The sequence below is a fragment of the Eurosta solidaginis genome, chromosome 3 (genome assembly GCF_040869045.1).
Source record: "Eurosta solidaginis isolate ZX-2024a chromosome 3, ASM4086904v1, whole genome shotgun sequence".
Taxonomy (NCBI): domain Eukaryota; kingdom Metazoa; phylum Arthropoda; class Insecta; order Diptera; family Tephritidae; genus Eurosta; species Eurosta solidaginis.
In genome coordinates, this window is record NC_090321.1 from 3,451,025 (window position 1) to 3,469,362 (window position 18,338).

General features: G+C 36.2%; 1 protein-coding gene across 18 annotated transcripts in view; it reads left to right on the forward strand.

Moving 5' to 3' along the window:
- The window catches only part of Pgant9 (polypeptide N-acetylgalactosaminyltransferase 9), a 264,067-nt gene that overhangs the window by 166,172 nt on the left and 79,557 nt on the right, over positions 1–18,338 (forward strand). For all 18 annotated transcript variants that reach the window (XM_067770414.1, XM_067770397.1, XM_067770404.1 and 15 more), the window contains 4 exons: positions 7,348–7,543; positions 7,901–8,070; positions 8,312–8,476; positions 12,826–13,019. In XM_067770414.1, the coding sequence (XP_067626515.1) occupies positions 7,348–7,543; positions 7,901–8,070; positions 8,312–8,476; positions 12,826–13,019 (725 nt within the window). The remainder of the gene's footprint in view (positions 1–7,347; positions 7,544–7,900; positions 8,071–8,311; positions 8,477–12,825; positions 13,020–18,338) is intronic.

Here is an 18,338-nt window from a genome sequence, read left to right on the forward strand (position 1 = left end):
ATTTCTTCAACTTTAATTTAATACCTATGGGAATTTGCTGTACAAAAATTGCTTTTGTAACTCAATATCTTTAATTTTCCAATGTTAATGTTAGTTAAACTTTTTTTATTTTCGTCTTCAACCTTACTCTCAATAGCTTTGCAACTTTTACTTTCTCTATTACAGATTCCTTCAATCAACTTTTCGCCCAGTTTTTTATTGCTCCATTTCAGTGAATTGCCAAAGCTTTTATATCCACTCCGTCATGTTTGAATGGCACTGCCGTTGTGATGCGTCGAGTGCATACGTTTGAGTCAAAAGTGGCAAAAGATTCGATGCAAACAAATACAAACACATCTTCATATGTAATGTTTGTATGTAATCTTCGAATGCCCGTCTGAATTTGTTTGCAATTTCCGTTGATCCTCTAAATGGATTGAAATTGTAGTGATATTTGAGCTTAACACAGCATACCATCAGCTGTACGTATTTGCATCCTTTTAACTTAAGAGACATACTCTTATGCAGCATACATACATACGTATCTTGAAACAATAATAAAATCGCATACACTTGTTAATACTTTTTGGAGTAATGGCTCTCTTTTTTTACCACCAAAGGCAATACAAAAGTAGCAACATCCTTTTAAGCGCTTTGATCCTGGACGCTTTCCCAGATTTTATTTGTTTGAAGGATAAATGTCAGTATGAGGGATTTGCTTGTGCAATCCTCGATTATGTACTTTGTTTATATACAGTAGGTGCCATTGAATTATATTTATGTATGTACGTTTACTTAGACGCATTTGTAGGGTTATTTGAATTTATGTTTGTAAATATCCTGTGATAGCTAAGTTGGTATGTGATATCATGCAAGCATTTTTTATACTCAGCATGCTTTGCACACAGAGTATATTAGCTTTGATTGGATAACGGTTGCTTGTACAGGTATAAAGGTATCGAAATAGATATGGACTTCTATATATCAAAACAAGCAAGGAAGGTTAAGTTCGGGTGTAACCGAACATTACATACTCAGTTGACAGCTATGGTGACAACATAAGGGAAAATAACCATGTAGGAAAATGAACCGAGGGAAACCCTGGAATGTGTTTGTATGACATGTGTATCAAATGAAAGACATTAAAGAGTATTTTATGAGGGAGTGGGCCATAGTTCTATAGGTGGACGCTATTTAGGGATATAGCCATAAAGGTGGATCAGGGTTGACTCTAGAATGCGTTTGTACGATATGGGTATCAAATGAAAGGTATTAATGAGTATTTTAAAAGGGAGTAATCCTTAGTTCCATAGGTGGACGCCGTTTCGAGATATCGCCATAAATGTGGACCAGGGGTGACCCTAGAATTTGTTTGCACAATATGGGCATCAAACGAAAGGTGTTAATGAGTATTTTAAAAGGGAGTGGGCCTTAGTTCTATAGGTGGACGCCGTTTCGAGATATCGCCATAAAGGAGGGCCAGGGGTGACTCCAGAATTCGTTTGTGCAATGTGGGTATCAAACGAAAGGAGTTAATGAGTATTTTAAGAGGGAGTGGGCCTTAGTTCTATAGGTGGACGCATTTTCGAGGTATGCGCAATAAAGGTGGACCAGGGGTGACTCTAGACTTTGTTTGTACGATATGAGTATCAAATGAAAGGTGTTAATGAGTATTTTTAAAAGGGAGTGGGCCTTCGTTTTATAGGTGTTCGCCTTTTCGAGATATCGCCATAAAGGTGGACCAGGGGTGACTTTAGAATTTGTTTGTATGATATTGGTATCAAATGAAAGGTGTTAATGAGCATTTTAAAAGGGAGTAATCCTTAGTTCCATAGGTGGACGCCGTTTCGAGATATCGCCATAAAGGTGGACCAGGGGTGACCCTAGAATTTGTTTGCACAATATGGACATCAAACGAAAGGTGTTAATGAGTATTTTAAAAGGGCGTGGGGCTTAGTTCTATAGGTGGACCCCTTTTCGAGATATCGCCATAAAGGTGGACCAGGGGTGACTCTAGAATTCGTTTGTGCAATACGGGTATCAAACGAAAGGAGTTAATGAGTATTTTAAGAGGGAGTGGGCCTTAGTTCTATAGGTGGACGCCTTTTCGAGATATCGCCATAAAGATGGACCAGGTGTGACTCTAGAATGCGTTTGTACGTTATGGGTATCAAATGAAAGGTGTTAATGAGTATTTTAAAAGGGAGGAATCCTTAGTTCCATAGGTGGACGCCGTTTCGAGATATCGCCATAAGGGTGGACCAGGGGTGACCCTAGAATTCGTTTGTGCAATATGGGTATCAAACGAAAGGAGTTAATGAGTATTTTAAGAGGGAGTGGGCCATAGTTCTATAGGTGGACGCTATTTAGGGATATAGCCATAAAGGTGGATCAGGGTTGACTCTAGAATGCGTTTGTACGAATTGGGTATCAAATGAAAGGTGTTAATGAGCATTTTAAAAGGGAGTAATCCTTAGTTCCATAGGTGGACGCCGTTTCGAGATATCGCCATAAAGGTGGACCAGGGGTGACCCTAGAATTTGTTTGCACAATATGGGCATCAAACGAAAGGTGTTAATGAGTATTTTAAAAGGGCGTGGGGCTTAGTTCTATAGGTGGACCCCTTTTCGAGATATCGCCATAAAGGTGGACCAGGGGTGACTCTAGAATTCGTTTGTGCAATACGGGTATCAAACGAAAGGAGTTAATGAGTATTTTAAGAGGGAGTGGGCCTTAGTTCTATAGGTGGACGCCTTTTCGAGATATCGCCATAAAGATGGACCAGGTGTGACTCTAGAATGCGTTTGTACGTTATGGGTATCAAATGAAAGGTTTTAATGAGTATTTTAAAAGGGAGTAATCCTTAGTTCCATAGGTGGACGCCGTTTCGAGATATCGCCATAAGGGTGGACCAGGGGTGACCCTAGAATTCGTTTGTGCAATATGGGTATCAAACGAAAGGAGTTAATGAGTATTTTAAGAGGGAGTGGGCCTTTCTGGACCAGGGGTGACTCTAGACTTTGTTTGTACGATATAGGTATCAAATGAAAGGTGTTAATGAGTATTTTTAAAAGGGAGTGGGCCTTCGTTCTATAGGTGTTCGCCTTTTCGAAATATCGCCATAAAGGTGGACCAGGGGTGACCCTAGAATTCGTTTGTGCGATATGGGTATCAAATTAAAGGTATTAATGAGAGTTTTAAAAGGGAGTGGTGGTAGTTGTATATGTGAAGGCGTTTTCCAGATATCGACCAAAATGTGGACCAGGGTGACCCAGAACCTCATCTGTTGGATACCGCTAATTTATTTACATATGTAATACCTGCCAAGATTTTAAGGGTTTTTTATTTCGCCCTGCAGAACTTTTTCATTTTCTTCTACTTAATATGGTAGGTGTCAAAACCATTTTATAAAGTTTTTTCTAAAGTTATATTTCGCGTCAATAAAACAATCCAATTACCTTACCATATTTCATCCCTTTTTTCGTATTTGGTATAGAATTATGGCATTTTTTTAATTTTTCGTAATTTTCGATATCGAAAAAGTGGGCGTGGACATAGTCGGATTTCGGCCATTTTTTATACCAAGATAAAGTGAGTTCATATAAGTATGTGAACTAAGTTTAATAAATATATATCGATTTTTGCTGAAGTTATCGTGTTAACGGCAGAGCGGAAGGACAGACGGACGACTGTGCATAAAAACTGGGCGTGGCATCAACAGATTTCGCCCGTTTTCACAGAAAACAGTTAACGCCATAAAATATATGCCCCCACCAAATTTCAAAAGGATTGGTTAATTTTTGTTCGACTTATGGCGTTAAAAGTATCCTAGACAAATTAAATGAAAAAGGGCGGAGCCACGCCCATTTTTTAATTTTCTTTTATTTTTGTATTTTGCTGCACCATATCATTACTGGAGTTGAATCTTGACATAATTTACTTATATACTGTAAAGATATTAAATTTTTTGTTAAAATTTTACTTTAAAAAGTATTTTATATATGGAAGTCTATATCTATCTCGATTCCTTTATATATGTACAACCAACCGTTATCCAATCAAACTTAATATACTCTGTGAGCTCTGCTCAACTGAGTATAATCATCAGTATCGAAAACAAATTTGATTGAGCCATGTCCGTCCGTCCGTCCGTTAACACGATAACTTGAGTAAATATTGAGATATCTTCACTAAATTTGGTACACGAGCTTATCTGGACACATAATAGATTGGTATTGAAAATGAGCGAAATCGGGTGATAACCACGCCCACTTTTTATATATATAACATTTTGGAAAACACAAAAAACCTGATTATTTAGTAAAAATACACCTAGAATGTCGAAATTTGACATGTGGACTGATATTGAGACTCTTGATAAAAATAAAAAAAAAAAAATTTAAATGTGCGTGGCCCCGCCCACTTGTGATAAAATCAATTTTACAAATATTATTAATCATAACTCAAAAACCGTTAAACCTATCGTAACAAAATTCGGCAGGGAGGTTGCCTTTACTATAAGGAATGATTTGAAGAAAAATTAACGAAATAGGTTAAGGACCACGCCCACTTTTATATAAAAGATTTTAAAAAGGGTCGTGGACGAAAAAAAAAACCTTTATCTTTGCGAAAAAGAGCTTTATATCAATGGTATTTCATTTCCCAAGTGGATTTATAACAACAAAAAGGAAAAACTTCAAATTTAAAAAAATTGGCTTGGGACCGCCCCTTTTATGACTAAGCAATTTTCTATGTTTCGGGAGCCATAACTCGAAAAAAAAATTAGCGGATCGTAATGAAATTGTATACAAATATTTTCCTTAGAGCAGAAAATATTTCTAGTAAAAATGGACGGGATCGGTTTAAGACCACGGCAACTTGGATATAAAACAAGTTTAAAAGAGTCGTAGGCTAGAATAATAAGCTATAACTTAGCAAAAAATAGTTTTGAAGCAATGATATTTCACTTAACAAGTTTTTTTTTAAACGGGCGGTGCCACGTGTTATGTGGAAAAGTAATTTATCTGAAATGAAATGTACAATTGAAGCTCACGCTGAGTATATAATGTTCGGTTACACCCGAACTTAGACATCTTTACTTGTTTATTGTTACTTTAATTACAGTAGTAGAGTGAAGTCCGTATTGACGGATTAGTTACATGAACTTTTAAATATGTCAAGCAAATGAATTTCACGGACAAAATAAATTTTTTTACAGTGAAAGATAGAAAAAAAGAAATATACCTTTGTAAAATTGGCAAAAAGCCACTACCACTACATGTTTCCAAATGCGTGTGTGACCAAACAAATTTCTTTACTGCTTCCAAAAAAAAAAAAACAAATGGGAAGAACGACAAGTTTGGCATCCATTTGACCTCATGTACATACATTCTTGTTTTGAATTTTCCCTTTTGAACTTTTTTTGATGAAATTTTCATGAATGCTTGACGATTTGTCAATGTCAAATTTTATTGAAGGTGCAGAAAAATTGCAAAAACTTCTCTCTTAAAACATATATGTACACATTTTAACAGCAAAGAGGTCCCCCATTTCCCCCTCATGTAAATACATATGTATATTTGTTAAAGTATTGGCTTAGCATTCGACGACTGTTGCTTTCTTGTTTATTGTTAGCAATTTCAATTTCGTTTTTCATTTTATGTTTGGTTTCAGTTTTTGTTGCTTAAAGCTTTTGTGCGCAGAACCTCTTAAATTTGCTTTGCACAATTTCCCTTATTTGCATAGTACCATGCTTTCAAATATTTCCTCGAATTCTCTAAAATTCTCTAAAAAATTCAATGATTTATTCATTTACATATTTATAATTTCTCTATCCGCTGTAACTTTTTTAAATTTATTTAGATATCTATGGGGATACGGTGACAGTTATAACATAATTTTAGGCGCTGTAAACTCTTTTCAATTATTGGATTGAATGTAAATAAAATTTGTTATTTATGGGATTTGCTACATTCGAAATAATGCTAATGGGAATTGAATACATAAGAGGGAGTCAATCAAGGGATAATGTTTTCGTTAAGTGTCAGTTGAGAGGAAATTTGTATGCAACAGGGGCTTAGGGTGTAAGCAAATATTATAAGAATAAAAAAGCGGATAAAAATCAGTGTAATCCACAGAAAGCAGTTCTTGCTAGCGCGATAACGAGATCAGAACAAGATATGTATTAGGGCTGTGAATTGCATCCGGATTTTTCAACTATCCGGATTCAAACCAGATATTCGAATAACCGGATAGCTAAGCAAAAAATCCGGCTATCCCGATATCCACTGTTCGGCTATCCGGATACGTAAACGGAAAATTCGGATATCTTTATGTCCGGATACTGGAATATAAAAGTTGAATATCTGCATATCAGAATTGAACGAAGCAAACGTCGAAAAATTATTCGCAAAATATGTTTGTAGATGATTAAATTAACGTCAAAAATTAAAAGGTCAAATTTTACAAACAAGTGAAAATAAAAACAGTGCCATTTGTTTATATTGTGAAAAAAACGCTGTTAATTGATTTAAATGCCCCACGAATTTATTGTTATTAATGTTAAAAAAACATATATAGTACATCAATTTGTTGCTTTCACTAGATATCCAAAAATACTGTTATTAACCGGATCTCCATAAATGCGGATATCCAGATAGTTTCACAAACGAATATTAGTCCCAGCCCTAGTACGTATTCAATCTGACTAGAAGCACCTAAACGTATGCAATGCTTATTACGCTCTCTAATATATGGCAGTCCTTGCCCAACTACAGCATACTATAAGGCGTAGCGTATTATATTAGTTGATTTGACTAATGAGTTTTATTTAGCAAGTGTTTAACAGAATTCCATGGCTGATGAGTTGCTTAGGATAATAACCGCAATAAACACAATTGCTGCTGCAGAGGCAATAAACTCTTGGCCGAAATGCGTCAGCCTCTTTTGACCAAATGCCGAGCCCTTGAGAAGAAAGTGTTGAGTTAACTTATTCAACCTTGATTAGGCATTATCGGTCATTTGTATAATTTCTGTCACAATTGTCAACAAACCCTTCTTTAATAGCCAAAGTTTCTGCTTTAGCTAGGCGCCAATTTTCGGCCGAAGGCCGTTTCCCATTTTTTTATATAGATTGATTACAAAGCATTCCCATTTGAGTGAGTTCGAAGCACAGGTTTAAGCCTTTGATGATATAAGTAGCAAGAGATATTACTTTTATAGAAAACTAAGATAAATATCATTCAAAATATAAACACTATTTTAAACAGTTTTGTGCATTAAAGAAAGTTTAAGTTATTCAATACGACGATATATATTTGAAAAAAAAAAAAAAATAAAAATAACAAAACGCTCTCTTTTTTATTTCAGACAAAGGCGTTCTAATTCCACCAGCTCCACAAAAGGATACACCCGGTGAAATGGGCAAGCCAGTAGTTTTACCCACAAATATGACGGCGGAAATGAAGAAAGCTGTCGATGATGGTTGGGCGAGCAATGCATTCAACCAATATGTATCGGACATGATATCGGTACATCGAACGCTGCCAGATCCACGAGATGCATGGTGAGTTAATCAACGACAACTGCGGGGAGTTAAACACAAATAAAATTCAAATTTTACATAAGTAAATAAGAAAACACTAATATCGTTCCTATTAGCACTAACGCTACATATAAAAAGTTTATGTTAAGACTTTTGAAACAAGTAGTTAATTTCTCTCGGTTTTCTTGAATTAATTTTATTACTGTCACGTTTCATAAACCAGCACGAATTTCTTTGCTTACAAAATACTAACGTCCTGCATACACGTCCGTCAATATTTCTTGATGCTTCTTCTAGGAAAACAAAAAATTCAATAAAAACAAGTATACTTTACAAAAACGTTTATTTAATTTTATTTTTTTCAAATATTGTGCATAGGTGCAAGGAACCAAATCGTTATTTGAAAAAACTTCCCCCCACTGATGTGATCATTTGCTTCCACAATGAGGCGTGGTCGGTGCTTTTGCGTACAGTGCATTCCGTTTTGGATCGTTCGCCGCCGGAGATGATTGGCAAAATCATATTAGTCGATGATTACTCTGATATGCGTAAGTTGCATTTGATATTTTTCCTTACTTCTTCTCTTGATGATTTCTCTTTAAATACATTGAATATAATTTACTGCGCATGCACGCGCGTTTTGCATTTTAATGTGTCATTTGTATGCGCACTGCGCATTAATTATAATAATTATTTTTGTTTTATGAATTTTTATTTTTTTATTTTTATATTTTGTTTTTACTTTGAAAACTTTTGCCGCTTTAAACAGCTTATTGAATATATTTGCAGCTCACACCAAACAACAGCTGGAAGATTACTTTAGCACCAATCCAAAAGTACAAATAGTACGTGCGCCCAGCCGTGAAGGTCTGATACGAGCACGTCTATTGGGGGCACGACATGCCACATCACCGGTGATAACATTTTTAGATTCGCATTGCGAGTGTACTGAAGGTGAGTATATGGGAATCGAATTAGCTAAATGGGGGGAAAAATCTTCTTTAACATGCACGAGTGCACATATCTTAAACAATGTTTTGATGAGGCCACATTTCAGAAACATTTAATACCGCAATCGCGCATTGAAATAATGCCTCTAGTGCCGTGGTGTGATGGTAGCATGCTCCGCTTTCCACACCGAAGATACTGGGTTCACCCCCCGGGCAAAGCAGCATCAAAATTTTTCAAACGATGTTGAAGAAAATTTTTCTAAGTGCGGTGGCCCCTCGGCAGTGTTTGGCAAGCACTCCCAGTGTATTTCTGCATGGAAAGCTTCTCAGCAAAGACTCACCTGCATTGCAGATGCTATTCGGAACAGGCGGTAGCCTCACTGGGAAGACTTCCTCAGTTTTATACAGCAATCACTTTGTCTGCTCAATATAAGCAGCTAGTATATTAAGTAACTTTATCAGATTCTATCCTCTCGTGTGACTCAGGTGCTTCAGTGTGACTATACCTCTTACGTCGAATGCTAGTATAGGCTTTTGTATTCAGATGTCCACCCCAATCTTGTGCCGTGGTAAAAAAAAGTCTGATAGCTTATGAGTTGTGCTTAAATAACCTTCGTGAAAGTCGTCGCTTGCCCTTATCCAATCGAAAGTTCCCACTGAGGGAGGGAAATGTAGTTAAAAATGTGAAGAAAACGAAAACCATTACTTAGCGCGCCTTATCTACGAGGAGATTTTGATCGAGCTTCTTTTCCAATTCGCGTCGTGCACCATTTTAGTTTTTTACAATAATATGTGGGAAAAGGGCTAACATGTTTTATGCGGATTCTGAACGGCAGCTTCAAGGCACACGAATTTTCACTGAGAAGCTTTTCATGGCAGAAATACACTCGAAGTGTTTGTCAAACCCCTGCGACCCCACTCAGAAAAACTTTTGAACTGGATTACTTGAATTTACCCGCAATTAAACGGGAACAGAGAGCGTAGTCCAATCCGACGTTAATCCGAAACACAACCAAAACCGGACCTACACCAAAAACCGAAATCGGACTTGAAACTGAATCCGGAAGTGGCTACAAATCCAAAATTATCAAAAATAGAGGGATCGAAATTAAAGTTCTACCTGAATCCAGAAGCGATAAATATGTTAGGCACCAAAAAATTTGTTCTCTATATCTACGGCTGAGAGAATACCAACCTCAGCAGCCAGTTCAAAAACGCTATATCTCAGTACATTTTTGAATAAAGCCCTTTCTGAGAATTCATTTCTTAAATGATACACCAAATGTCAAAATGTATTGAATTTATGTTTGGATAAGACGATTTTGAACTGGCAGCCAATATAAGTTGATATTCCACCCAACAGGCGATGCGCGTGTGTATGTTTAAGATTTTTAACCTGAAATACATACATACAATTAAAAAAAAAAATTTATGAAGGTAAGCAACTGATTTATTATGAAATCTTACAATGTACCAAAAGTTCCTTACGGTTATGACATAAAATGATAAACTTAAATTCTCTTGAGCATTGAGAGCTTAAAAAGCTTAAATTCAATTTTGCTCCATTTTTAATGATTGATGACCATAGGATTCGGTGGATTTGTGTGCATTTGTGTGAGAATGAGTAATCGAATTTCACAAAAAGGACGAAGAAAACGAGAAAATCCACAGGATATGCGAGATACTTGTTAGAAATTTAAAAATGAATGCTCGGTTGAGCAGCTCATCGTATTAGATATGTAATATACATATGTATGTAGGTAGATACTTCAATGTTTGTCAGTGATATGGTTGCACCCTACATATGACTATCGTTATTCCAATTATCTTCTCTAGTTTTCTGTACAAACCTCTTACATGAGTTTAAATAAAAATTATTTTATTAAATTTTATATTTGTTATGTAAACATGTTTTGAGGCGGTTAGTTTATTCATCGTTTGTGATTGCGGTTTGGCGAATATTTCGATTCAGCGGATGCATGATGGTCAATGGCTTTGGTATTTTGTGGTTTGCTAGTTTTTTTTCTTCACTTCTTCACAATCAAAATATGAGTTAAATTCACATTAGAAAGGGACACGAAGTACAACAACATATTAAATAAGTATAAATTGTACAACAGCTAACAATATTAAAGTAGTTTTGTGTTTGTCTTCATTAGTACTAGCTTTCCAAACGAAAAGTCCGTCATTGATTGCCTTCGAGGACTATAAATAATGCCTGCTAAGGAAAATAAACGCTCTACGGGGTCGGAGAAAGCTAAGGGCGTATTCATTTTGAGTGACGGGTGCTTCATAAGAGGATAACTCTGAAGCATATTGAAATCAGTTGATGTATCATTAAAATACCTGTAAAACTCTTCTTCAACTATTTTGTCAAAGTTAGGTGATCATAAGAATGCTGGTTGATCCGCCTAAAAACCCTTCAATACTTATGAAAGCACTTCGAAAGTACTTTACTTGTACTTCAACAATTTAAGTACAAGTACGTCGATACTTATACTTGTACTCATTTTTCGTAATACTGAGGTACTGATACTTGTACTTGTACTTGTACTTTTTCTTTACAGGTCTGGTATATACATATGCTTGCATATTAAAAATATAATATCACCAACAAAGTAAATACGAAGCAGAATTATAAAGAAATTTATTAACATAGACATAAAAACATCAAATATTTGAATTGTAACGACCTAAAAAACCAAATGATCCTTTGGAAAGGGGGTGTGGGTTTAAATCCCCAAAACCCCCCGTCGCTACGCCCCTTTGACACAGATTAGAAAATTAGTAAAATTTTGGACAATTGGCGTGGCACCGCCCACTTTTAAAAGAAGGTAATTTGGCAGTCGTTGACGATATCATGATGAAATTTGGCAGGAACGCTACACCTATTACTGTATGTGTGGTTAAGAAAAATTAGCAAAATCAAATGACGAACACGGCCACTTAAAAAAAAAATTTTTTTAAGTCAAATTTTAACAAAAAATTTAATATCTTTACAGTATATAAGTAAATTATGTCAACATTCAACTCCAGTAATGATATGGTGCAACAAAATACAAAAATAAAAGAAAATTTTAATGCCATAAGTCGAACAAAAATTTACCAATCCTTGTGAAATTTGGTAAGGGCATAGCATTTATGCCGGTAACTGTTTTCTGTGAAAATGAGCGAAATCGGTTTTTATACACAGTCGACCGCCTGTCCTTCCTCTTGGCCGTTAACACGATAGCTTGAGAAAAAATCTTAGTTCACTGAACTCACCTTATCTTCGTATTAAAAATGGGCGAAATCCGACTATGACCACGCCCACCTTTTCGATATCGAAAAATGAAATAAATGCCATAAATCTATACGAAATACGAAAAAAGGAATGAAACATGTTGATTGGGTTGGTTTTTTGGCGCAAAATATAATATTGGAAAAATCTTTGTACCACCATATTAAGTAGAAGAAAATGAAAAAGTTTTGTAGGGCGAAATCAAAAGCCCTTGGAATCATGGAATACTGTTCGTGGTATCTAATATATAAATAAAATAGCGGTACCCGCCAGATGATGCTCTGGGTCACCCTGATCCACATTTTGGTCGATATCTCGAAAAGGTCTTCCCATATAGAACTTAAGGCCACTCCCTTTTAAACCCTCATTAACACCTTTCATGTGATACCCATATCGTACAAACAAATTCTAGAGTCACCCCTGTTCCACCTTTATAGCGGTATTCCGAAGTGGCGTCCACCTATAGAACTATGGCCCACTCCCTTTTAAAATACTCTTTAATATCTTCCATTTGATACCCATGCCATACAAACAGGGTTACCCTAGGTTCATTTTCCTACATGGTGATTTTCCCTTATTTTGTCTCCAAAGCTCTCAGCTGAGTATGTAATGTTCGGTTACAATCAAACTTAGCCATCCTTACTTGTTTGTTGTTAATTTTCTGCCATAGTAAAGTGTGTATTGTTCACAATTATGATGACGGTTGTGGTTATGGTTATAATATCGGCTACATCCACTGTAAGAGTCACGTTTACAATTTTTTCTGCATAAATTAGCATAACGCCTTTCAACTTAAAGACCGGCAAGCTCTGTGTGCTCTCACCTATTTTTAAAATACAGTTTCATCTACGCACTGACCATCAGAATGTCTAAATAAATTTTAGGTTTATTTTTCCAATTTACGGAACTCGTTTACTTTTGGGGATTCCAATGTGAATTTATCCCTCACATATTTCAATATTTACTCGTACGTGCATTAATACAAACATACAAACATACATGCAATATTATTTTCTTTTTTCCCACTATTTATTTGTTTAAAATTTGTAAAATTTTTCTATTCATCCAACCAGGTTGGCTTGAACCGCTGCTGGATCGCATAGCGCGCAACAATACCACCGTCGTTTGTCCGGTCATCGATGTCATTGACGATACCACATTGGAGTTTCACTTCCGCGACTCAGTCGGTGTAAATGTGGGCGGTTTTGATTGGAATTTACAATTTAATTGGCATGCAGTGCCGGAACGTGAACGCAAAAGGCATAATGTGAGTACGAAAACGAAAAATAAACATATCTGCATATATATTATGTACATGTGTACATATGTATGTATAAATATTTATACAAAAATAAAACGTCAATGAAATGGAAAAATAATAAAATTAATAGAGGACATTTTTGAGATGAAAGTTAAAAGCTTACGAAGGAAGGATTTTTTTTTATATAGAATAACAAAAGCATAAAGAAATAAAATTAATAACACGAAAATACCTTTAAGAAACTATTTTTTTCGTATTCGATGCTTTTATTTAAATTATATTTTAAAAGAAGGAAACGAGGCACTAAAACATGCCTCAATTGAATGAATTTAAAATTTAAGAGAATGTGAGGACTTTTTGTCCAGAATGATGGATATATTTCTATTAACTCGAAGAATCTATACAATGCCTTTCACATTTTCTCTTCTTGTAATCGGCGATTCTAAGTCGGCGTTTGGGTCAGAAGTTCATACGTTTAAACCATCACAAAGTTCTTTGAAAGTTGATATCTATCCAAAGTTGATTTGCTTTTCCCAATATTATTCTTTTTGTGGTAGCTGCCCTTTTGCCGCTAGAGGAGATTTTTGAGGGTGATTTTGAATTCGCCTTAAGAAACTCACAGCGAATTTCATTGACGGCTGTGATAAAATTAGCATACCAAAGCAGCGAAAACGAAAATGGATTTTCTTTTGAGTATGCATATTTGTACCACAACCAATTTTTTGCCAAGTGGGGTTTGATATTTTCTTTTATACGAGGGGTGCATGCCTTTATATTTTAAGGGGAAGAAAATCTGAAACACCCTTCCCAAAAAAAATTGTCAACAATCATTACACATTTTGAGAGACCACAAGTTCTCCTTTGTCAGACTTAGAAAGATTGGATCACTTAATTGCATACTCACAAGTTCTTAAAACTCAAAATAAAAAGCTGATATTTTCGTATATTTCGAAAACGTTTTTGAGTTTGGTTTGCATAGTCAATATTTACAAACGGGTTTTATTAAATTATTGAAATTTTTATATAAAAGAAATTATTTTGCGAAATTTGATAAAAATAGCCACTGATATTTTCACTTTGATGTTGTTTGTGTTGTAGCGATACGGAAACTTCCCGAGGATTTTGGGGAGTGTTATGGATATTAATGGCCCTTTCGAGGATATAGATCTATTAATTTAACAGGCATCATTAAGATACTGCCACGACCATCTCGGAAATGATTTAATATGACCCCATTGAATCTTCTAGGCCCTTAGTGATCATAAATCAATGTGTTTTTGTCACTTAAAATGCCAATGTAAACCGGGATAAAAATGTAACCTACAATCTGAAACATCACATAGAGTACATTCTTTTTTGCCCGTTTGCGTAGTTGGAGCAAATCCGTTGTTGCTTCAGCTATTCTTCCTGCTCACGTGCGGCTAAAAAATGTTGCTTGTTTTGCAATCGAAAACGAAAATGCTGTTGCGATTTAGATATACAATTTTCATTTCATTGTAAGCGCTTAAACGTGAAAATTTTACAAGCGCGACATCCCACCACATACAAACATATGTATTTCCTTATGTGGATCTATATCTGTATGGGTAGCTTTTACTATGGCATATACATATGTAAATGCTTACCTATAGCCACGCAGAGTAAAGCAAATGAATTGAAAATGCGTGCTGCAAAAGTAAAGGGTGCCTCCTATTATTTTGGGAGGTTGGACATAGCTTTTATTATTATTGATATTCGCTTAAATACGTCGATCATTTTATTTGATAATTTGGGAGAAATTTGAACAACGTGACAACATGACGGAGAAGGCGATAGCTGTTTCGATTATAACATGTATATCTCTTCAAAGCCTCTTCTCCCGGAAGTGGGACTCGACCTGCACTCCTACCGTGGTTGAAGTGTTACAAACGCATTCAGCCAAGTAATGCCTTAGCTGTTTAAACTTATCCCAACTGTGTCAAAGTTGTGCTTTTTGTTGTTAGCGGTATCAAAAATGTTGTATGTTGCATGTTGTCTGCTTGTATGAATTAAGTGAGGATCGGTTATTGCTTTTTAATATTAATTAGTTATTTGAAATCTAATTTCTAAAATTTACGTTACTACTTTACGTTAGGACTGTAGACTCATGACGGGTATTCTGACTAGACACTGCCTTCTGGCGTCACATGCCTTTAAATTAGGCTTGGTCAGTGATAGCAGATGTAGGAAGTGCGGGTTGGAGGAGGAAACGATCGAGCACGTTCTGTGCTCGTGCCCTGCACTTGCGAGGTTAAGACTCTAGCTATTAGGAGTGATACAGCTGTCAGATCTAGAAGCAGCAAGTGGCTTAATTCCTAGGAAGCTTCTAGTATTTGCCAAGAGGACGGAGTTATTTTATAACATAGGTCCTAGTTTTTGATAAGGTTTTTCAGTTTGGTCGTTAAAACAAACTTCTGGTAACATTACAGACTCAGTCAGTCTATGTGAGGTCCTTATAGACCGGCCAGTTCAACCTAACCTAGCCTAGTCATTTGAAATCTAATTTCTAAAATTTACGTTACATAGTCGGGTCAGTTTTCGTTAAATATTATTTTCGTTTTTCCAATCGTATGTGAACAAACCAATATTCAAAACTAACGTTCAACCGTATTTAGTTATGTCATTTAAATTAAATATCCGACTCTTAGCATGCCACATTTCTTGAAGTCGTACCTCATATCGATCTTTGAAAATTTTGCAGAAGATATGTAACTATTACTCCTAGAGTTTCTGACAAAGCTTTTCTTATCCATTTAATTATTGTTTGGAGGCTGCACCTAGCTCAGATTATACGGTCTCACGTAGGGCGCCATTGATTAGGTCGTAAATTTTTGAAGATACTAAAGGTTAGCATTTCAAAAAGAAGTAGCCCAATTAGAGATTAGATCGGGAGCAAAAAATATTTTTTATGAAATTATCGACATCTTAAGATACATAATTAAGCAATGATTTTTGAATATTCGCAAGCCAAAAATTTTCTGATAAAAAATTTGAAAATAATGTGGCGAATATTAGTGACACTACGTGATACTCACATCACTAGTCTGATGCTAAGTAAATGAAGTCACAACTACAATAAAGCAGACAGTCACTTGTATCTACATAAACGAATCAATCATTATGTCTACACATATGTACGTACACGCAGCGGTGAAGCAACGCACAACCACATGCATATATCTGAGATACTCCCGAAAGTATGCAATGAGAGAAGCTTTAAAATCACTCATCTTTAGTTACAGCTGAGTAATTTTATAGCTGATAACTAACTAGTAAGTTCTGGAAATAGAAGCGCCTAGAAATATGTCAACGAGGAAACCGCACAGTATAAAATAGCGACAGTGGAGGCACGACAATCAGTTTGATTTAAGCAAGCTATCAATCGAAGTATATGTGTTTATTGTGAAGTACTTTAATAAAGGCCATTTTGCATTATTGAACAGTGGAGTTATTACAGTTTAGTGATTCGAACGTTAGGAGAAGGTTGCAAATAAGAGGAATTGCACTAAAATCGTTACAATTGGTGTCAGAAGAGGAATTGGTGAATAAATTCCGGAGATTTCGAGTGCAAAAAGGACATGGCAAAGTGGAGTGAATTGAAGATCCAGCAATTGAAGAAGGAGTTGGAGAGCCGTGGATTAAATACAACCGGCAATAAACTCGAACTTCAGGCAAGACTACGAGAGGCAATAGAAGCAGAAGGAATTAACGTGGAAGAGTATGTCTTTCATCTTGATGGCGATGAGGCAACAACAAGAATTGAGGAGAAAAACGAAACACCTCAGACAATGACGAACACAGACTTGAACACAATATTAGCTGCAATATCTGCACAGACGTCGACAGTAACATCCAAGATGTGAAAACAACTAGAATCACAGGAGGCACGTATAACATCGAAGATTGAAGCACAAGAAACATCGAAGATTGAAGCACAAGAAACGCGTATGTACAGATTACATCCAAGATAGACATCATCTGGAATCGCAGGAGAACCGTATAACAGCGAAGATTGAAGCACAAGAGGCACGAATATCCGAAATCTCGGCGCAAATTTCAGCACAGATATCATCGCAGATCTCTGCTCAACTGGAAGAGCAAGAAGGACGTATTTCCTCGAAGTTGGAGGCGCAAGATACAAAAATTTTACAGTTTGAGGAAAAATCGAGGCCGAGGTGGATGCTTTGAGAGGACGTATCGAGCAGTTGCAACTAAATCGCCCAGCAGTTTCAACGAGTAATCCAAAGGTAAAAACACCATCTTTTGACGGTTATGTTCCTTTCCAGGTCTTTAAGCTACAATTTGAGAAGGCCGCAGCAGTGAACAACTGGAATGCTGAAGATAAAGTTGCTGCACTGTTCATGGCATTGAAAGGGCCTGCAGCTGAGATTTTACAAACCATTCCAAAGGGCGAACGAAACTGTTATGAAGCATTGATGGGCGCTCTAGAGAGACGATACGGAACTGAACATAGGTGACAGATATGCCAAATGGAGTTACTGAACCGCTTCCAGGGGCCTGGTGAAACATTGCAAGAGTTTGCGTCGGATGTTGAAAGGCTGGCACATTTAGCGAATGCGGACGCGCCCGTGGAATATACTTCAATGATAGTTAATAAACTTTGCAGTTCTTCTATTAAAGATCGGATAATCGAACATTAGTACCTGGTAAGACCGAATAAAGCTTACAGAAATTTGTATGGTCATAAAACATGGAATAATATTTGGTCTATAAAAATAGCGCCGTCCATTCTGTGAAGTTGTATGATAAGACTAGCACAGTTCAACGGATTAGGACTATATATTTCTAGCAACAGAGTATTCTTGGTATTTTTAAGAAAACGCATTTTATACATATAATTTTCGCTGAGCATACTTATAGACCAGAACGTCTGAATTATTTTTCACTTGCACTTAAATAAAAAGGCGTCCCAAGCGACCTTTGATCAACTTGCAACCAATCTGGAAGATGAACAACTTTACAAAATACTGCTTCTTGTGAAAAGTTCAACATTTCATACTAACGCTTCAACTCTCCACCGCTAGCCGTTCCATAGTTTTTTTCTTACCCTAGATATGAAAATTCAAAGTTAATATTTAGCAACATGTTGCATCAACATGTAGCAGCAATCTGGCGCATACGGGAAACGTGTGAAAAAGTGCTGGAAGAGAAAATAATGAAGCTTCCAAGTGTTAGTGTGAAATTTTGTCAATATTCCTAAGGAATCAAAACTTAAACCCTTGAGGATTCTGCACACATGATTGAAATACGCTTTATGATCATACCTTGGTTAATTTGTTGCCATAG